This window comes from Electrona antarctica, assembly GCF_951216825.1.
Source record: "Electrona antarctica genome assembly, chromosome: 11".
NCBI classification, from domain to species: domain Eukaryota; kingdom Metazoa; phylum Chordata; class Actinopteri; order Myctophiformes; family Myctophidae; genus Electrona; species Electrona antarctica.
This window is the reverse complement of record NC_136792.1, coordinates 41098438-41121505: the sequence shown is the minus strand read 5'-3', so window position 1 is coordinate 41121505 and position 23068 is coordinate 41098438. Positions and strand designations below refer to the sequence as shown.

Here is a 23068-nt window from a genome sequence, read left to right as displayed (position 1 = left end):
CAGTTGATTTGCAGGAAGTTGACACGAATAGGCTAGAGCAGTGCTTCTGGACCCCCAAACTGATACATAAGCCAACGTATACAATTTTGATAAAGGGGTTCAAAAGATTGTGATGCTGTATTAATACATTTGGCTGGGGATCCCCAGGAACGACCCCTCAAGGACCCGGCCCTGGGGGTCCCAGCCAGGACCCCATGTTGAGAACTGATTTGAAAATGTCTTTTAATCCAGATTGCCAATGTTCAGATCATGAAGCAGAAAGGTTCTAGGCTTCTAGCCGACAGATGTGGACCAAGGGTGTCAGGTTTGATGCCCTGCCCAATGAACCAGTGCATGGGTCTTCAACAGAGGGACCGGGTGTCCTCAAAGTTACGACAGGGGGGACCCATCCCATCTTTGTATGAAAGGAACCTGTCTGAAAATATACAGTACACATTCAAATTAATCCAAAATATTAAATGAATAGAAAAGATGTGTAAAAGAAAATTAAAAAAAAATGTTAATTTACACACTGATGATAGTGTTGTCAAACAACGCTATGAAGCTATATGTAATCTATGAAAATGTTGGATCTGCAACACAATTGGTATACAATATAGTGTGGCTAGGGGGTCCCGGCTTCATCTCTCTCTCAGCTAAGGTCCTTGGCCTAAAAAAATAAATAATACGTTGAAGACCCCTGTACTATAGTGGCTTCTTCCACTTCACGTCCTGTATGTCAGTCAAAGAAGAATGAAAGAAAGAAAGAAAAAAGCGATGGATGCTTAGCTTATCAAAGCTGTAATTACAGTATGTGGAGCTTTATGGAAACCACAGCAGAATTTAAGCCTTTTTTACCGGTAATCCATGCTGGCTTAGCACATGAATCACGTGTAAAGCCAGCAGATGACATGACGGTCGTTGCGCACACACACGCACGCACACACACACACACACACACACACACACACACAGTGACGATAGATATCCACACTCATATTGCATCATCATTATGTACATTAGGAGCTTTGTGTATGTTTACATAAGCTTGGGAAATCCCTATGATGACAATCATGACATTGCATTGAGACGGCTTTTACTCATGTTGGCATAAAGCATACAGTCCATGCAATAAGGCCTAGGATAACTTATGTATCTGTATGAGTCTGAAGGTGATGATCATGGAACCTTGCAGTCAGTCAGAGAAATGTGTGTGTAAACCAGGGGTCTTTAATAGGGATGTCCCGATACACTTTTTTCGCTTCCGATTCGATCCCGATACCTCAAATTCTGTGTTAGCCGATACCGATTCCGAATACCTGACCCTTGATCTATCGACTCAGTTAGGAACATGTTGTTTCCTTCACAACCTTTTTGTTAGTATCACAACACAAAGACACAATGTACACAGCTACCAAAGAAAAACCCAAATCTTCATTAGGCTATATTTACCAAACTCCTCATTGTTCCAATAGCAAACCATTGCTACCTACCCAATGGTAGGCGTATGAAGTATGAAGGATCCGGGAGATTTCTGGAGGATCCAGTAGGTTCCAACTTTTCAGTTTCAGTCCATAATTATCCACCAGCAGAATGTTATATGATGATAATGCTTCTCTTCTTCAGGACACTTATATTATCAACATCAAGTTATTTAACTTAAACGCCCAATGCATTCCCAATAGAGCACCGAAGTCTGACGTCACTTTCAGTAGAGGGCACCAACACACAGGTTCATGTATTTTTTTATTTGCATTGAAATCTCCATAGGGCGATTTTAGGTCGCTTCATATAAGAACTGTGTTTGAAAAATAAACCGACCACCCCGGCCTTTCTGTCAGGGGAGAGGCTGTGCGTCGTTAATGATGTCCATTCATATTTGATACAGCCAGTTTCTGGAGAAAATGGAATTAATGTGGCCGCAAAAGCCTTGAAACTACATATGAAGGCAATGTCGCTGCTAATATACGTCACGCCCAGCTGTCAACACATTGCGTTCCTGAGATTTCTCGTTGACGTAAGCTCAGCTGGTGGTGACTCGACTCGTACTAACCACGAAACATTAAATATCCATGAAATAAAAATGAAAATAAACGTAATTGACATTCAGTTTCTGTTGTGCGACGGGCAGATGCAGCCACCCCCCCTACCCAGAAATGTAGTCTCTGGGTTGTTTGAGTCGTTTCTAACGCTTATTTTGTTACTCTTTGGGTATATTTGTACATTTCCACCTTCATATCCATATGAGTGAAAAGGCCTGGGTGATCGGTTTATTTTTCAAACACAGTTCTTATATGAGGCGATCTAAAATCCTCCTATAGAGATTACAATGCAAATAAAAAGTAGGCCTACATGAACCTGTGGACTGACGCCCTCTACTGACAGTGACGTCAGGACTTCGGTGCTCTATGGCAATAGCACAAACTTTGGCATGCTACTAGTCCTACACACTTACACCTAGAAACCCCATTCAAACCTATTTAGGTTCATCTTACGGTGGACATGTTTGCCTGAAAAGGAATCTTTTAAATGTTTCATCGTTTTAGAAATATAGTGGTTTCAAATTTGAGACATTTATAATGGGGCTCAATGGCAGATATTGGCACGTCAAAAAGTCACTTTCACCTAGAAACTCCATTCACACTTTTTATAATTCAGCTTACTGTGGAGACACATGCTGGAACTTTTTACTTTGAAATAATTTGTAGTTTCGGAGTTATTTAACTTAAACACCCAATGCATTCCCAATGGCAATAGCACAAACTTTGGCATGCTACTAGTCCTACATACTTACACCTAGAAACCCCATTCAAACCTATTTAGGTTCATCTTACGGCGGACATGTTTGCCTGAAAAGGAATCTTTGAAATGTTTCATAGTTTTAGAAATATAGTGCTTTCAAATTTGAGACATTTATAATGGGGCTCAATGGCAGCTCTATGGCACGTCAAAAAGTCACTTTCACCTAGAAACTCCATTAACACTTTTTATAATTCAGCTTACTGTGGAGACACATGCTGGAACTTTTTACTTTGAAATGTTTTGTAGTTTTAGAGTTATTTAACTTAAACGCCCAATGCATTCCCAATGGCAATAGCACAAACTTTGGCATTCTACTAGTCCTACATACTTACACATAGAAACCCCATTCCAGCCTATTTAGGTTCATCTTACGGTGGACATGTTTGCCTGAAAAGGAATCTTTGAAATGTTTCATAGTTTTAGAAATATAGTGCTTTCAAATTTGATACATTTATAATGGGGCTCAATGGCAGCTCTATGGCACGTCAAAAAGTCACTTTCACCTAGAAACAACATTCACACTTTTTATAATTCAGCTTACTGTGGAGACACATGCTGGAACTTTTTACTTTGAAATAATTTGTAGTTTCGGAGTTATTTAACTTAAACACCCAATGCATTCCCAATGGCAATAGCACAAACTTTGGCATGCTACTAGTCCTACATACTTACACCTAGAAACCCCATTCAAACCTATTTAGGTTCATCTTACGGTGGACATGTTTGCCTGAAAAGGAATCTTTGAAATGTTTCATAGTTTTAGAAATATAGTGCTTTCAAATTTGAGACATTTATAATGGGGCTCAATGGCAGCTCTATGGCACGTCAAAAAGTCACTTTCACCTAGAAACTCCATTAACAATTTTTATAATTCAGCTTACTGTGGAGACACATGCTGGAACTTTTTACTTTGAAATGTTTTGTAGTTTTAGAGTTATTTAACTTAAACGCCCAATGCATTCCCAATGGCAATAGCACAAACTTTGGCATTCTACTAGTCCTACATACTTACACATAGAAACCCCATTCCAGCCTATTTAGGTTCATCTTACGGTGGACATGTTTGCCTGAAAAGGAATCTTTGAAATGTTTCATAGTTTTAGAAATATAGTGCTTTCAAATTTGATACATTTATAATGGGGCTCAATGGCAGCTCTATGGCACGTCAAAAAGTCACTTTCACCTAGAAACTCCATTCACACTTTTTATAATTCAGCTTACTGTGGAGACACATGCTGGAACTTTTTACTTTGAAATAATTTGTAGTTTCGGAGTTATTTAACTTAAACACCCAATGCATTCCCAATGGCAATAGCACAAACTTTGGCATGCTACTAGTCCTACATACTTACACCTAGAAACCCCATTCAAACCTATTTAGGTTCATCTTACGGTGGACATGTTTGCCTGAAAAGGAATCTTTGAAATGTTTCATAGTTTTAGAAATATAGTGCTTTCAAATTTGAGACATTTATAATGGGGCTCAATGGCAGCTCTATGGCACGTCAAAAAGTCACTTTCACCTAGAAACTCCATTAACACTTTTTATAATTCAGCTTACTGTGGAGACACATGCTGGAACTTTTTACTTTGAAATGTTTTGTAGTTTTAGAGTTATTTAACTTAAACGCCCAATGCATTCCCAATGGCAATAGCACAAACTTTGGCATTCTACTAGTCCTACATACTTACACATATAAACCCAATTCCAGCCTATTTAGGTTCATCTTACGGTGGACATGTTTGCCTGAAAAGGAATCTTTGAAATGTTTCATAGTTTTAGAAATATAGTGCTTTCAAATTTGATACATTTATAATGGGGCTCAATGGCAGCTCTATGGCACGTCAAAAAGTCACTTTCACCTAGAAACTCCATTCACACTTTTTATAATTCAGCTGACTGTGGGCACACATGCTGGAACTTTTTACTTTGAAATAATTTGTAGTTTCGGAGTTATTTAACTTAAACGCCCAATGCATTCTCAATGGCAATAGCACAAACTTTGGCATGCTATTACTCCTACATACTTACACCTAGAAACCCCATTCCAACCTATTTAGGTTCATCTTACGGTGGACATGTTTGCCTGAAAAGGAATCTTTTAAATGTTTCATAGTTTTAGAAATATAGTGCTTTCAAATTTGAGACATTTATAATGGGGCTCAATGGCAGCTCTATGGCACGTCAAAAAGATAAAATAATCTTGATTCAGACAAATGAAAGAAGACATCACAGGTTTTTTTTCGGATACCTGGCTCTGGTTTTTGTTCTGTTTCTGTTTTCTGACCCCCTCATTGGCACAACTCTCTCTGGGTAGGACGTAGCGAGTGGAAGGAACACAAACACGATATTCCAACTTTCCCCTCCATCAGGCTCCCCGGCTGACCAGGGGTAGGGAGTATAGAGACCAGGATTACTGCATGTTGTTGTGGGTATACCAACAGCATCCCCGGCGGGAATCGAACCCGGGACCTTCTAGCTGTTAGGCGAGGCTAATGCATTCTAAACACACACATACGCACACGCACATGCACACACACATGCAAGCACACGCACGCACGCACACACAACACCTTTGTTAGAATATACACAGTTAGCCGTTATCTCTCCACCAATGTTTATCTCTGAATTTTCAGAAGCCAGAACATTTGCCAAAAGCCCTTGTGTAATGTGTACACACACACACACACGCACGCACGCACGCACGCACACCGCAATGGGTGTAATGTATTCAACTTGACCTTCCAGTCCTTGTAGCTTGGAGGAAGTAATTACATTGATTAATTGCATCTGTTGGCTATTGATTGGCCCCGCAGATTGCCTATTGTTCTGTACATCTGGAGTTCTGGAGACATTTGAGGATACACAACATCATAACACACACACACACACAAACACACACACACACACACACACACACACACACACACAAACACACAATAATGAATTTTATTCATGTGCATAGAACAGGGAGGATTTCTTGCAGAGGATATGTGTGTGTGTGTGTGTGTGTGTGTGTGTGTGTGTGTGTGTGTGTGTGTGTGTGTGTGTGTGTGTGTGTGTGTGTGTGTGTGTGTGTGTGTGTGTGTGTGTGCGTGTGTGCGTGCGTGCGTGCGTGCAGTGGCGTGCACAGACATTTAGAGGGGCAGGTGCTCAAGTGAAAAAAGGGCACCTTGTGCAGCTCGTGGAACCGGCCGGTTGCCTTAATAGTGTGAGATTGCCTTAATAGTGTGAGGGCCTAAATAATATATTAGAAGCTTTTTTTTTATCAAGAATTGATCAATGTCACCATGGTCCACATACTGTACAGTGTACACTGTACAAACCCCCCCCCTTTTTTTTTTTATTGCCAAAAGGGCAGGGATGCTCTAGCACCCCCTAGTGTCTATCTGTGCACGCCACTGTGTGCATGCTACCCATACCAAACACACTTGGCCAGTCCAAGCCATGGATCGAGGAAGCAGAATGTGTAAGTGGGTATGTATGGGTATGTATGCTTGTGAAAATTATGTACATGTCAAGAAAGACATTCGTGTGCACGCCACGTACAGTAACAGTATGTACTTCTAGATTCCATTCTACTGGGCCTCTCTCTGGCATGCCTGGCAAGCATTTTTCAGACACTTTCCTGGCCATTGGGTCCCTGTGGCACACACACACACACACACACACACACACACACACGCACAAACTGCACGCAAGCAAACAAAGCCACCCCCTGCCCTCAGCTGTGTCATCATTTCATCAGTGATGGGTGCCAGTATCATAGTATGCTGTCATTCACTCTTTGTTTCAGTGGCACTAACCTTCTAGCCTGGTTAGGTTAACCACTCCCACTTTTCAAGAGGGAGTGGTTAACCAGGCTATACTAATCTACAATTTGCTGTATAATTGTATTTACAGAGGAGAACATTTTATATGTTTTCCCTTCATACACTAGAGCGGACGTAGAATACGCACATCGACAGGCTGGGTGCTGGGCTAAAGAAACTGGGTCCCCGACTCCCCACCGATCACTCAGGGTTGACGTGTCACACCTGCAGTGACAGGAGGGGCACCAAAAGGTGGTGTTTTGATTGGATAATGGGGGCACTCCCTTATATTATAAAAGTACAAACTTGTGTGTATGTTCACATGACCTGATGAAGATCAAATAGATCGAAACGTTCAGAATTCTCAATAAAGAACGTCTTTCTTGTACCTGTGGTGTGCGGGCTCCATCCATTATCTACTTCCCTTCATACACTGCCAGAGTGCCAGAGTAGGATTTCTCATTTCAATAGGAAATAATATGGAACTCTCTTTGTAGTTTTGTGATTCATAGATTAATTTCCTCACAAAGGTTAAGACTGTGATGCTATAGATAGGTTCATTGTTTACCTGGTATCCTAGTTTCTGTGATAAACTACATTGTTCTCGCTGCACTCTACTATTTACCATGTTATTGACTAGAGTTCATGTTTACTCTGCTTATTTTGATACAACCACCAGGTATATGGAGAGGTTGTTCATGCAGCATGGTAGAGAGGAGGATCATCAGAATGTCTCTCTGTCAGGGGTCCAGTCCTATCGAGTATGCTTTAAGCATGAAGTCAATTGATGTTGTGTGAGCTAAATTATGTATATGCTCTTTAGATACCATACCTTTATAAAATGACACAGTGTACATATATCGAAAAGCAACAAAGCAGACAATATGTGTTACATGTCTTCTGTTATTTTCCAGGAGCGATTACTTTACAAAAGGTCTCAGTTATTCAGAAATAGTGTTTGTTGATGGGCTGGTCACTGCATTCTGCCGAACTTCCGGGTGTAGTTTGGCTCCCATGAAAGCACCCATGAAAGTGTCATGGCGCAGCGTGACTATATGTCCATTCCTTCTTAAATTTGAAAGCACTATATTTCTAAAACGATGAAACATTTCAAAGATTCCTTTTCAGGCAAACATGTCCACCGTAAGATGAACCTAAATAGGTTTGAATGGGGTTTCTAGGTGTAAGTATGTAGGACTAGTAGCATGCCAAAGTTTGTGCTATTGCCATTGGGAATGCATTGGGCGTTTAAGTTAAATAACACTAAAACTACAAAACATTTCAAAGTAAAAGTTCCAGCATGTGTCTCCACAGTAAGCTGAATTATAAAAAGTGTTAATGGAGTTTCTAGGTGAAAGTGACTTTTTGACGTGCCATAGAGCTGCCATTGAGCCCCATTATAAATGTCCCAAATTTGAAAGCACTATATTTCTAAAACGATGAAACATTTCAAAGATTCCTTTTCAGGCAAACATGTCCACCGTAAGATGAACCTAAATAGGTTTGAATGGGGTTTCTATGTGTAAGTATGTAGGACTAGTAGCATGCCAAAGTTTGTGCTATTGCCATTGGGAATGCATTGGGCGTTTAAGTTAAATAACTCTAAAACTACAAAACATTTCAAAGTAAAAAGTTCCAGCATGTGTCTCCACAGTAAGCTGAATTATAAAAAGTGTGAATGGAGTTTCTAGATGAAAGTGACTTTTTGACGTGCCAATATCTGCCATTGAGCCCCATTATAAATGTCTCAAATTTGAAACCACTATATTTCTAAAACGATGAACCATTTCAAAGATTCCTTTTCAGGCAAACATGTGCACCGTAAGATGAACCTAAATAGGTTTGAATGGGGTTTCTAGGTGTAAGTATGTAGGACTAGTAGCATGCCAAAGTTTGTGCTATTGCCATTGGTAATGCATTGGGCGTTTAAGTTAAATAACTCCGAAACTACAAAACATTTCAAAGTAAAAAGTTCCAGCATGTGTCTCCATAGTAAGCTGAATTATAAAAAGTGTGAATGGAGTTTCTAGGTGAAAGTGACTTTTTGACGTGCCAATATCTGCCATTGAGCCCCATTATAAATGTCTCAAATTTGAAACCACTATATTTCTAAAACGATGAAACATTTCAAAGATTCCTTTTCAGGCAAACATGTCCACCGTAAGATGAACCTAAATAGGTTTGAATGGGGTTTCTATGTGTAAGTATGTAGGACTAGTAGCATGCCAAAGTTTGTGCTATTGCCATTGGGAATGCATTGGGCGTTTAAGTTAAATAACTCTAAAACTACAAAACATTTCAAAGTAAAAAGTTCCAGCATGTGTCTCCACAGTAAGCTGAATTATAAAAAGTGTGAATGGAGTTTCTAGATGAAAGTGACTTTTTGACGTGCCAATATCTGCCATTGAGCCCCATTATAAATGTCTCAAATTTGAAACCACTATATTTCTAAAACGATGAACCATTTCAAAGATTCCTTTTCAGGCAAACATGTGCACCGTAAGATGAACCTAAATAGGTTTGAATGGGGTTTCTAGGTGTAAGTATGTAGGACTAGTAGCATGCCAAAGTTTGTGCTATTGCCATTGGGAATGCATTGGGTGTTTAAGTTAAATAACTCCGAAACTACAAAACATTTCAAAGTAAAAAGTTCCAGCATGTGTCTCCACAGTAAGCTGAATTATAAAAAGTGTGAATGGAGTTTCTAGGTGAAAGTGACTTTTTGACGTGCCAATATCTGCCATTGAGCCCCATTATAAATGTCTCAAATTTGAAACCACTATATTTCTAAAACGATGAAACATTTCAAAGATTCCTTTTCAGGCAAACATGTCCACCGTAAGATGAACCTAAATAGGTTGGAATGGGGTTTCTAGGTGTAAGTATGTAGGACTAGTAGCATGCCAAAGTTTGTGCTATTGCCATTGGGAATGCATTGGGCGTTTAAGTTAAATAACACTAAAACTACAAAACATTTCAAAGTAAAAGTTCCAGCATGTGTCTCCACAGTAAGCTGAATTATAAAAAGTGTTAATGGAGTTTCTAGGTGAAAGTGACTTTTTGACGTGCCATAGAGCTGCCATTGAGCCCCATTATAAATGTCCCAAATTTGAAAGCACTATATTTCTAAAACTATGAAACATTTCAAAGATTCCTTTTCAGGCAAACATGTCCACCGTAAGATGAACCTAAATAGGTTTGAATGGGGTTTCTAGGTGTAAGTATGTAGGACTAGTAGCATGCCAAAGTTTGTGCTATTGCCATTGGTAATGCATTGGGCGTTTAAGTTAAATAACTCCGAAACTACAAAACATTTCAAAGTAAAAAGTTCCAGCATGTGTCTCCATAGTAAGCTGAATTATAAAAAGTGTGAATGGAGTTTCTAGGTGAAAGTGACTTTTTGACGTGCCAATATCTGCCATTGAGCCCCATTATAAATGTCTCAAATTTGAAACCACTATATTTCTAAAACGATGAAACATTTCAAAGATTCCTTTTCAGGCAAACATGTCCACCGTAAGATGAACCTAAATAGGTTTGAATGGGGTTTCTATGTGTAAGTATGTAGGACTAGTAGCATGCCAAAGTTTGTGCTATTGCCATTGGGAATGCATTGGGCGTTTAAGTTAAATAACTCTAAAACTACAAAACATTTCAAAGTAAAAAGTTCCAGCATGTGTCTCCACAGTAAGCTGAATTATAAAAAGTGTGAATGGAGTTTCTAGATGAAAGTGACTTTTTGACGTGCCAATATCTGCCATTGAGCCCCATTATAAATGTCTCAAATTTGAAACCACTATATTTCTAAAACGATGAACCATTTCAAAGATTCCTTTTCAGGCAAACATGTCCACCGTAAGATGAACCTAAATAGGTTTGAATGGGGTTTCTAGGTGTAAGTATGTAGGACTAGTAGCATGCCAAAGTTTGTGCTATTGCCATTGGGAATGCATTGGGCGTTTAAGTTAAATAACTCCGAAACTACAAAACATTTCAAAGTAAAAAGTTCCAGCATGTGTCTCCACAGTAAGCTGAATTATAAAAAGTGTGAATGGAGTTTCTAGGTGAAAGTGACTTTTTGACGTGCCAATATCTGCCATTGAGCCCCATTATAAATGTCTCAAATTTGAAACCACTATATTTCTAAAACGATGAAACATTTCAAAGATTCCTTTTCAGGCAAACATGTCCACCGTAAGATGAACCTAAATAGGTTGGAATGGGGTTTCTAGGTGTAAGTATGTAGGACTAGTAGCATGCCAAAGTTTGTGCTATTGCCATTGGGAATGCATTGGGCGTTTAAGTTAAATAACACTAAAACTACAAAACATTTCAAAGTAAAAGTTCCAGCATGTGTCTCCACAGTAAGCTGAATTATAAAAAGTGTTAATGGAGTTTCTAGGTGAAAGTGACTTTTTGACGTGCCATAGAGCTGCCATTGAGCCCCATTATAAATGTCCCAAATTTGAAAGCACTATATTTCTAAAACTATGAAACATTTCAAAGATTCCTTTTCAGGCAAACATGTCCACCGTAAAATGAACCTAAATAGGTTTGAATGGGGTTTCTAGGTGTAAGTATGTAGGACTAGTAGCATGCCAAAGTTTGTGCTATTGCCATTGGTAATGCATTGGGCGTTTAAGTTAAATAACTCCGAAACTACAAAACATTTCAAAGTAAAAAGTTCCAGCATGTGTCTCCATAGTAAGCTGAATTATAAAAAGTGTGAATGGAGTTTCTAGGTGAAAGTGACTTTTTGACGTGCCAATATCTGCCATTGAGCCCCATTATAAATGTCTCAAATTTGAAACCACTATATTTCTAAAACGATGAAACATTTCAAAGATTCCTTTTCAGGCAAACATGTCCACCGTAAGATGAACCTAAATAGGTTTGAATGGGGTTTCTATGTGTAAGTATGTAGGACTAGTAGCATGCCAAAGTTTGTGCTATTGCCATTGGGAATGCATTGGGCGTTTAAGTTAAATAACTCTAAAACTACAAAACATTTCAAAGTAAAAAGTTCCAGCATGTGTCTCCACAGTAAGCTGAATTATAAAAAGTGTGAATGGAGTTTCTAGATGAAAGTGACTTTTTGACGTGCCAATATCTGCCATTGAGCCCCATTATAAATGTCTCAAATTTGAAACCACTATATTTCTAAAACGATGAACCATTTCAAAGATTCCTTTTCAGGCAAACATGTCCACCGTAAGATGAACCTAAATAGGTTTGAATGGGGTTTCTAGGTGTAAGTATGTAGGACTAGTAGCATGCCAAAGTTTGTGCTATTGCCATTGGGAATGCATTGGGCGTTTAAGTTAAATAACTCCGAAACTACAAAACATTTCAAAGTAAAAAGTTCCAGCATGTGTCTCCACAGTAAGCTGAATTATAAAAAGTGTGAATGGAGTTTCTAGGTGAAAGTGACTTTTTGACGTGCCAATATCTGCCATTGAGCCCCATTATAAATGTCTCAAATTTGAAACCACTATATTTCTAAAACGATGAAACATTTCAAAGATTCCTTTTCAGGCAAACATGTCCACCGTAAGATGAACCTAAATAGGTTGGAATGGGGTTTCTAGGTGTAAGTATGTAGGACTAGTAGCATGCCAAAGTTTGTGCTATTGCCATTGGGAATGCATTGGGCGTTTAAGTTAAATAACTCCGAAACTACAAAACATTTCAAAGTAAAAAGTTCCAGCATGTGTATCCACAGTAAGCTGAATTATAAAAAGTGTGAATGGAGTTTCTAGGTGAAAGTGACTTTTTGACGTGCCAATATCTGCCATTGAGCCCCATTATAAATGTCTCAAATTTGAAACCACTATATTTCTAAAACGATGAAACATTTCAAAGATTCCTTTTCAGGCAAACATGTCCACCGTAAGATGAACCTAAATAGGTTGGAATGGGGTTTCTAGGTGTAAGTATGTAGGACTAGTAGCATGCCAAAGTTTGTGCTATTGCCATTGGGAATGCATTGGGCGTTTAAGTTAAATAACTCCGAAACGACAAAACATTTCAAAGTAAAAAGTTCCAGCATGTGTCTCCACAGTAAGCTGAATTATAAAAAGTGTGAATGGAGTTTCTAGGTGAAAGTGACTTTTTGACGTGCCAATATCTGCCATTGAGCCCCATTATAAATGTCTCAAATTTGAAACCACTATATTTCTAAAACGATGAAACATTTCAAAGATTCCTTTTCAGGCAAACATGTCCACCGTAAGATGAACCTAAATAGGTTGGAATGGGGTTTCATAGGTGTAAGTATGTAGGACTAGTAGCATGCCAAAGTTTGTGCTATTGCCATTGGGAATGCATTGGGCGTTTAAGTTAAATAACTCAGAAACTACAAAACATTTCAAAGTAAAAAGTTCCAGCATGTGTCTCCACAGTAAGCTGAATTATAAAAAGTGTGAATGGAGTTTCTAGGTGAAAGTGACTTTTTGTGCCATAGAGCTGCCATTGAGCCCCATTATAAATGTATCAAATTTGAAAGGGAGACACGCCGCTCCAATGAACTGCAGCGGCCAGTGAGGGGGGGGCCTGCTTCATGCATTGAAGGAAGCATGCCATGAGCTCAGTTCGGGACTCTCCCCTGGTTGGCAGAGGAAGAGTAGCACCCAGGATTAAAGTTTAGGCACCAGGTGAAAAATGGGTTACAAAAAGCTTGGGATGAATAGAAAAAAGAATGCATTATCTTGATAATGAAATCACAATAAATAAACAATAAATAAACACGGACACATATAACACACGCATGCACGCACGCACGCGCGCATGTACACACACACACACACACACACACACACACACACACACACACACACACACACACACACACACACGCAGATACTGACAATTATCATTGTCAGTATCATAGTCAGTATTATGACAGTATCATGGTCAGTATTTTTCAGGCAAACATGTCCACCGTAAGATGAACCTAAATAGGTTGGAATGGGGTTTCTAGGTGTAAGTATGTAGGACTAATAGCATGCCAACGTTTGTGCTATTGCCATTGAGGATGCATTGGGCGTTTAAGTTAAATAACTCCGAAACTACAAAACATTTCAAAGTAAAAGTTCCAGCATGTGTCTCCACAGTAAGCTGAATTATAAAAAGTGTGAATGGAGTTTCTAGGTGAAAGTGACTTTTTGTGCCATAGAGCTGCCATTGAGCCCCATTATAAATGTATCAAATTTGAAAGGGAGACACGCCGCTCCAATGAACTGCAGCGGCCAGTGAGGGGGGGGCCTGCTTCATGCATTGAAGGAAGCATGCCATGAGCTCAGTTCGGGACTCTCCCCTGGTTGGCAGAGGAAGAGTAGCACCCAGGATTAAAGTTTAGGCACCAGATGAAAAATGGGTTACAAAAAGCTTGGGATGAATAGAAAAAAGAATGCATTATCTTGATAATGAAATCACAATAAATAAACAATAAATAAACACGGACACATATAACACACACACACACAGAGATACTGACAATTATCATGGTCAGTATCATTGTCAGTATCATGGCCAGTATCATGGTCAGTATCATTGTCAGTATCATGGCCAGTAGTATCATGGTCAGTATCAAGTCAGTATCGTGGTCACTATCATGGTCAGTATACAGGGTGTACAAATACAACCATTTGAACACAATCTGAGTTTGGATTTTTATATTGTTGATTGGGGTCCCAGGGATATAAAATGGTATGGAATGGGAGTCTGTGGCCCGGTGCACATCAACCTGGGGGTCCTTGAAATGTCTCCAAAAGGTATGAGACAAAATGAGGCAGCAGAAGCCAGACATTCATCATCAATGATATTGTAAATTCAGTCACCGTGGCGCTTCCTGATAATGGCACTGTAATGTATGGACGGTTGTTTCTGCCCACGTCAGCAATGTCTTGTAGACGTGTATAAATGAGGCTTTCCCCCTGTAACTATGGCAACATATCAGGACATGTACAGTAATGGGTAAAAGCCCTGCAGGTACCAGACTGCATGCGCTGCTGCAATTACAGTTCTACATTCATATTTTTTCACTTTTTTTTGTTTGATGTCGCTTACTCGCTTCCACGCGTAAAAGGTCCCATGCAGGATGAGAATAAAGATTCCCTTCGAATAATTATGGTTCCATTGCTGCGGGAACTATTGAATTAGAATAGTACGATATATAGGAGTAACACATTCCAACATGCTGCAGAATCATAATAAATGATTAGACCCCAATTGGCAGACGGAGCCAACCTAATTTGAAGTGCTGTAAACCTGCTGAGCAGAGGATTTTCCAAGACAGTGTGAGTTAAAATCCATCCGACCTGTCTCACTGGATGCCGTTAAACCGTTATGCACTGAATACGAGGATATACCTATGATGAATTGGCCTCCTCTGCAACACTTTCCTCAGAGCAGATTTATAAATAAAAAAATAAAAAAGCTCTGGGGAAGGCTGTTGCCGAAACACGTAAGTGTTCTCAATAAAAAAAAAGAGGAATTGCATCTGAGCCCGTCTTGCATCTTTTATTTTGGCGTGCTGCTTTTTCCTCTTTGGTGGTTTATGTATGATGGTCAGTATCAAGGTTATATATCACAAATCTGTTCTGCGTAGACTCCATAATTGGGCATGCCTGACAAAGAACTCCATATATGGGCATAAAAGGGACACATACTGTACATAATAACTGGGTGGGGCATGCATTTCCAACATCATTCCATGTAGGCCAGTGCCCAACGGGTACCGTTCTAGTTATGAATAAATCCCCATATTATGGACCCTCTTGGCCATTTTGCTCTTATACGTCCCTACTGGGTGTGATGTAAGCAAAACTGCTGCCGGTCTATAAGTTGCCACCTCATCTAGTGAGCAGGTTCACTAGTGTAGTTTAGTAGTTCTGTGGCCCAGTGCACTGTTTGTAAACTGCTCATAAAGCTTTCAGTTAGGTTAGGCTACTGCTCTGATGTTCTGATGTTCACTTTCAACTGCTCAGCAACACATACTCAATCTCACTGTCCTCCACACATCAGACAACAATGGCCTGGTGGAAGTTACTACTTTCATGACCCCGAGAGCTGTCTGTGTGTGTGTGTGTGTGTGTGTGTGTGTGTGTGTGTGTGTGTGTGTGTGTGTGTGTGTGTGTGTGTGTGTGTGTGTGTGTGTGTGTGTGTGTGTGTGTGTGTGTGTCCTGTTTCTCACGGCCCTGGGGAAGAAAAGTGTCCTTGTGTCCTTGGATGTGTAACATGGGCTGGAGCCACAGCGAATAGCATACTGTATATTGTTATATGCACACTTGTATTCTCATTATTCTCATTCGATAATTAACATTGGTTAAACCTATTCGTGAGGTATCTAACTGAAATAGTTAGAATCTAAAATGGCACATGCTTTCCCGGTTTTAACAGACACAGACAGACAGACAGACAGACAGACAGACAGACAGACAGACAGACAGACAGACAGACAGACAGACAGACAGACAGACAGACAGACAGACAGACAGACAGACAGACAGACAGGACAAATAAAAACAAAGCCTCACACATGTAACATGAGCAGATGTAATATTATATTACTTTATTTATCTTTTGTACAATGTAATTACAATACAAATATGTAGGTTTAAATACAAAAATTCTGTAAATAAAGATTAAAAATAAACTCCACTGGTTTTGTTCATTTTTCTTTTCTCTTTTTTGTTACCATCACTAAACTATGTTTTTTTTTGTTTTTTTTACAATCAACTTCATGAGGTCATTTAGTTTGCTTAATATGGAACACAATAACCTACATCTTTTTTATTTTATTTTGGAGGGCGTGCTTAACGAGAGCCTGGGGAGAAAATGTTCTCAGAAAACAAAACAAAAGCATCAAATTCGCGAGTGACTCACTCTCGTCTCGTACAAGACAGGAGAGGATGGAAGAGAGAGGAATTTGTCCTGTTTGTCCAGAAAACAAAACAAAAACATGGGCGGGCCCAGAGATCACATAAATTAGGGCCCATGTCATATACATTTAAAGTCCTCTTTGGAGACAGCCTATGCCAGTGGTTCTCAAACTGTAGTCCCGAGGACCCCCAGAGAGTCCTTGGGAAGTGGGGATTCCAGGGGGTCCCCCAACTAAATGATTGATGGTTATAGAACCAAATAGACCCTTACAGGTCTGTACGTCTGAGAGTTATGGGGGGTCCGTGGCGTGGCTTAATGGTGGGGGCCTATCAGACGGGATCCCTGCCACAGACCGAGGGGGCTTGATTGGCCGACTGAGCCATAATTTGGAGTTAATGAGAGGGGAAACTCGGCTGTGGTGGAGCGGAGGCATCCAGTGGAATTCCCCTCAAAGGTTTAGTGGTTCTCTCGACCAGAGATGTGTCTGGTCTGGTCAGAAGAAACCAGATGGAAATCGCTATCTATACGAATTACAGGGTTCCATCTCCCACGGTTGTCAGAATTGAAAGATTTGCATATTTACTTGTCCATCTAGCCTACAACTGGGAATTGTTTTGGTTGGGGGAGGGGAACCGTAATTTATAAATATGAAAAGGTTCTATCACCAAAATCAAGCAACAAGTAAAAAACGTTGATGCTCAAAATCAGGGAATCACAACCAAACGGAGGAGGAAGCTTATAATTCTGTGTGAAATATGCCATAAAACCTCCTCTACACCCAAAAAGCCCTTCTTCTACAAAGCACATTTTACACCTTGCACGTTTTGCAATGTTGTCTTCTTCTTCTTCAACGGACCACACCTCCGATGATTCATGCTTGCAAGTAAAGCCAAAACGCATTAAAAAGCACTGGAACACATTGTCGTGTAGCGGCTGTTGAATATATACTGTATAGAGGGTTGCGCATACCATTTGTTACACAAAAGAATAACTTCCTGTTTATGTGGCCACAGTCGTATGATCTGTAACTCTGCAGGAAATATTGATGGAAGTTGAGCCATTTTTCTATTCTGCAGATGCAAGTGAATATGATGCTGAAAGTGCCTGTTGATTTGTGTAGACCTACAGTATACTGCTAGTATAAGAAAGTGTTAGACTTCCAAAAAAGGGACGCAGACAATTAACTACACTCTGTTTATGGATTTTGAATACGGCGTATACCGTCTCTATCGGGTGGAAACCTGTCCAACACCTTTTACTTTTCAAGATTCAAATTCAAAAACAGCAAAAGTAGCAGATCGGCCAGCTTGCAGTTCTGCTACTTTCGATACTTTTGTGTGACGCTGTAGTATGATCAAGTAGGGCGTTGTTTTAGGAAGAAAAGTTCAAAACCACAACAAGTCAGAAGATATCGCCCTATAGTGACGATATCCTCACCGGCCTCCGCCCCATCTTCCTTCACACCCTTTCTTCAGACATCCTCCAGCACTATTATCTTTATCCTTCTCTTCATTCAGAAGGGGACTTTTGATTTTCTTTCTCTTTTTTTTCACTCTCCTCTATCCCTCTGTTTTCTCATGAATCAGACTCGAAACGCATTTCAAACCAACTAGGAATGTGGTTGAAAATCTAAATCATCAGTTTCCATGGATCTGACCTGCCAATCTTAATCAATTCAACTCAACGCGACTTGTAACTTGTCTGTCCACTACTAGGTACGTGGACCGTGCGAGGCACTATCTTTTATTTCCCCTGTTAGTTAAGGGCCATTTACACCGACCACTATAACTACCATACAACTATAACTAGGCCTATATCGTGTTGCGGAGAATGCGGCGTGAACTCCACTTAACATTCTATAGTTATCGCGCTTGGTTGTGAACATCCCTTTTAGCCGTGGAGATTGCTTTCTCTCTCTCTCCTCCATCTGGTCAAAGTCTCTCCCGGGTAGTCCTGCAGTGACACAGTGGTGAATGAGCACCACGCCTGTACGTGACATATGACTGTACCCTGTGTCTGTACGGAATGTAAGTGCATCATTTATTTGGACCAAGTTCCACAGTGTTTTGAATAGTGACATAAAAGTTCCAGAGTTTATTATTAGAGCTCCTTGGGATTCTTTTTCTTTTATTGTTTGTTTGCTCAGTTCAAACAAGTTTTGTTTTTCTTCTTTTCTGATGAGTTAAAAACAACTGCCGTGTAAAGAGTAGTAGTAAATCCAGAGTGTTTGTTTGGGTTGTCCTGAAGTGATCTGGATGCGTTCCGGTTCCCTGGGCAAGGAGCTAGAACAGTGGTTCTCAAAGAAGGTCCTTGAGGGGGTTCCCAGGGAATGTCCCCAGCTAAATGATTGAGCATTAGGAACCAAATGGACCTTACATGTCTGTAACTCTGAGAGTGTACAAATGGAACCAAATGGACCCTTACACGTCTGTAACTCTGAGTGTACAAATGAAACCAAATGGACCCTTACATCTCTGTAACTCTGAGAGTGTACACATGGAAACCAAATGGACCCTTACATCTCTGTAACTCTGAGAGTGTACAAATGGAACCAAATGGACCCTTACACGTCTGTAACTCTGAGTGTACAAATGAAACCAAATGGACCCTTACATCTCTGTAACTCTGAGTGTACAAATGGAACCAAATGGACCCTTACATCTCTGTAACTCTGAGAGTGTACAAATGGAACCAAATGGACCCTTACATGTCTGTAACTCTGAGAGTGTACAAATGGAACCAAATGGACCCTTACATCTCTGTAACTCTGAGAGTGTACAAATGGAACCAAATGGACCCTTACATGTCTGTAACTCTGAGAGTGTACAAATGGAACCAAATGGACCCTTACATCTCTGTAACTCTGAGAGTGTACAAATGGAACCAAATGGACCCTTACATGTCTGTAACTCTGAGAGTGTACAAATGGAACCAAATGGACCCTTACATGTCTGTAACTCTGAGAGTGTACAAATGGAACCAAATGGACCCTTACATGTCTGTAACTCTGAGAGTGTACAAATGGAACCAAATGGACCCTTACATGTCTGTAACTCTGAGAGTGTACAAATGGAACCAAATGGACCCTTACATCTCTGTAACTCTGAGAGTGTACAAATGGAACCAAATGGACCCTTACATCTCTGTAACTCTGAGAGTGTACAAATGGAACCAAATGGACCCTTACATCTCTGTAACTCTGAGAGTGTACAAATGGAACCAAATTGACCCTTACATGTCTGTAACTCTGAGAGTGTACAAATGGAACCAAATGGACCCTTACATCTCTGTAACTCTGAGAGTGTACAAATGGAACCAAATGGACCCTTACATCTTTGTTACTCTGAGAGTGTACAAATGGAACCAAATGGACCTAAATGGACCCTTAGGGATTTGTTTACAGGTCCACTGGGGGTCCTTGAAATGACAAAGTTTGAGAACCATTGAGCTAGAAAGCCATGGGAAGGCAACGGATTTAGCAGCAGTGGAGCGATACACATGAGTGCTACAGAAGCATGCTGCTATTTACACGCGCACGCACACACGCACGCACGCACGCAGGCACGCACGCACGCACGCACCACACACACACACACACACTCTCTCTCTCTCTCTGCCTCTCTTCCTCTCTGTCTCTCTGTCTCTCTATCGCACCACACACACACACTCTCTCTCTCTGCCTCTCTTCCTCTGTCTCTCTATCTCTAACACACACACACATTACTGTGGTGTACTGTAGTGCTGTGCTAGCAGCCCTGATGTTTTGGTTTGTTTTGTATAGTGTCAAGTTATGTATGTTCTAATATAACTCCCTTTTCCTCCTCACACACACATCTGCTGTTTTGACAGTCCTTTTGCATGTACAAAAAAAATAAATATGGGGTAGGGGTATGGGGGGCTGGCGGAGGGGGACAATCTCCCAGAATACTGCTTTTCAAATCGCGCTTCAACGATATATATATTATATAATATATATAACTTGTTAAAAGAAAAGAAATTAAAACCAATAAATAAACACATCCTTTTGGCCTTTCTTTCAATCTCCTCGACTATTGGTCAGTGAGTCTCCTCTTTGTTGGGGTGTCTCACGTCATTGGCTTCCTTCCTGGGGCATGAAAACCCTCTTCACTGTGCTTGGCTAATAGCAATGGCAATCTCTTAGCAGTCAACCAATCAATCTCTGCGTGGACATAAATATCTCCACAAGTAAATCAAAACAAACTGCAGAAACACCTCATGGACTGGAATGCTTCTAGTGGAGCTCCCATTAAGAAAACAAGAAAGAAAGAAACTGCAACTTGGACCCCTGCTGTTTTCAGGATGCATATAAACACAGGAACGGGTGGAATACATCCGGACTGGAAGAAGCAAAAGCAAGGAAGAGAAGTGGGTGAGAGGGAAGGCTGGAAGGGTCGGTCCAATCCGGTTTGGGTCTATAGTGAGCTAGGAAATCCAGCCTCCATAATTCAGATACGGCCCAGCAACTTCCCAACGCCCTTCCTCGCTCTCGCTGGAGTACAAACTAAAGAAAGCAATACACTTGATTAGACCATCCAAACTCCTTTCTGGAGCTGTTAGCAAGTTGCTAGGCTATCATGGTTCGGATGCTAGGCTAGTTCCAGGACCTACCTTCCCAGTCTATGTGGAGCTGCCGGGAGGTTAGCACCTGGCTATCACAGGCTAACTCCAGGGCTAGTGGTATAGGGCTAAACGAGATTAAACTCCAGCTTTAGAGCTCGATCTCGAATGTCTTTTGCAGGTCATTGGAAAAGGGGTTGGCCGCCGCAGGCTGCTGAGAGGCTGGCTTGGTTTCCAGTGCAGCCCACTTGGCCTCGAAACGGTCCACATCTTGTGTCTGGCTCGCAGGCGGCGCCGTCAGCTGACTGCCCTCTGGTGGCCAGCTGCTGCCACTGTTCCCGGCGTTGTCGGTGGAGGTCCCGTTCTGGAGGGCCATGGCGGTCGCAGAGGACAGAGCGCTGCGGAGCGGCGGCAGGCCGTTAACGGCCGCCGACAGTGGCTGGGTGGAGGAGAACGGAGGGGAATGGAAGCCTCCGGTGTGGCCGATCGCACCGGAGAAAGAATGGTGCTGCCCGGCGCCTCCGAGCGCTGCGCCCACTTTAATGGCTCCTGCTCCTCCGGCGCTGCCGCCCCCCACGCCGGAGGAAGAACCGGCGGCGGTGCAGAAGACGTTGGCCACCATCTGCGAGGGCGTGATGCCCACCACGGGCACCACGCCGGCATTGGGGTAGGTCATGCTGCTGTTGGGGTATGCCATGCTGCTGTTGGGGTAGGTCATGCTGCTGGCCAGGCCCGGCATGTAGGTCTGCATGGGGACGAAGGATGGCTGCGCCGGCTGGCCGGCGAACATCCCCACCGGGGCCGGCGCGCCGTCAAAGCCCAAGGGGAAGCTGGGGAGGGAGCCGGGGGGCCCCTGCATCATAGGGGCCCCGGACATGCTCGGTCCAGACATGGTGGGGATGGACATGGAGGGGAGTGACATCGGGGGACCCGACATCGGAGGGCCCGGGATGAGCGGAACCGACGACAGTGCCATAGGGGGCGGGAGGGACATGGCGGGCTGGCTCGCGACGGTGGAGGAGGGTCCCGACAGCAGAGGGTTGGACATGGAAGCGAGGGACATGGCGACAGTGGACACGGGGGCCTGAAGACTTGGCTGGATGGCCATGATAGTGGGCGGGCCGGGGATGTTGGGGATGATGGCGGGGAGGGCTGCGGGATGGGTAGGGGGCGGTGTCTGCTGCTGGGACCTGACCGCCATGGCCACCTCCTGCAGCCAGCGCTCGGCCTCCGACGGCGTCCGCCTGTGTCCGCTCTGCCTATGCGTCGCCATGGCGACCCCCAGGGGAGGAGACTGGACAGGGACCGCCTCCGTCTGGACCCAGGAGGCTGGCAGCCAGAAGGAAAGACAATGAAGAGATTAAACACATCAGTAAATACTGGGATGGAGTAGGATTCTGATCAACCCATTACGACCTGAGGCCGATTCTACCAATGCCTTCTACTGTAAGTCAGTAGTTCTCACACTTTTTCGTGCCAAGGACCCCCAAATTGATGTGTATTTGCCCGCGGACGCCCTCATCTGAGGGACCTCCCCAGCAGAGAAGATTTGTATTTTAGAAATTATTCAAAATTATTCAAAAATGCAGCAAGCTTGTAGCTTTGCTATATTTTTTGAATAGCCAACACTAAAATCTAAAAGTGTTTTACCGGTTTTAATGGGTTAATGTGTCTCAGTATATCATTGCAAAGTGACTTTTCTAAATATTTAACCAATGCAAAGTATAACAAGAACTAAATTAAGACTAAATTATAGCTATATTGGATCCAATCGGAACATATCTTTTTCCTTTTCCTGAAATGTGTGAGCAAAACCCAGATCATCTAAGGAACATTTCTAAAGTTAGATGCTTCCTGCCTCAGTCAGATTCTGGTTCATGTTTTAATTTTTAGGAGGCTAGACTAGTTGTAACATAAAATTCCAGCTTGTTCAAAATGCGTTATTGTGTTGCATTAATTCTTATGTTTAAATCATACATAATTATTATGTGTATTTTGTGTATTTTCGTTGACA

At 41.7% G+C, this 23068-nt stretch overlaps 1 protein-coding gene across 1 annotated transcript in view; it reads right to left on the bottom strand.

Annotated features, from left to right (window-relative positions):
* Positions 1 to 19704: 19704 nt before the first annotated feature.
* The window catches only part of numbl (NUMB like endocytic adaptor protein), a gene marked incomplete at its 5' end in the record, with an annotated part of 33489 nt that continues 30125 nt past the window's right edge, over positions 19705 to 23068 (bottom strand). Inside the window, one exon of the mRNA XM_079513863.1 lies at positions 19705 to 22383. Coding sequence (XP_079369989.1) covers positions 21206 to 22383 — 1178 coding nt within the window. The 3' untranslated portion in view covers positions 19705 to 21205. The remainder of the gene's footprint in view (positions 22384 to 23068) is intronic.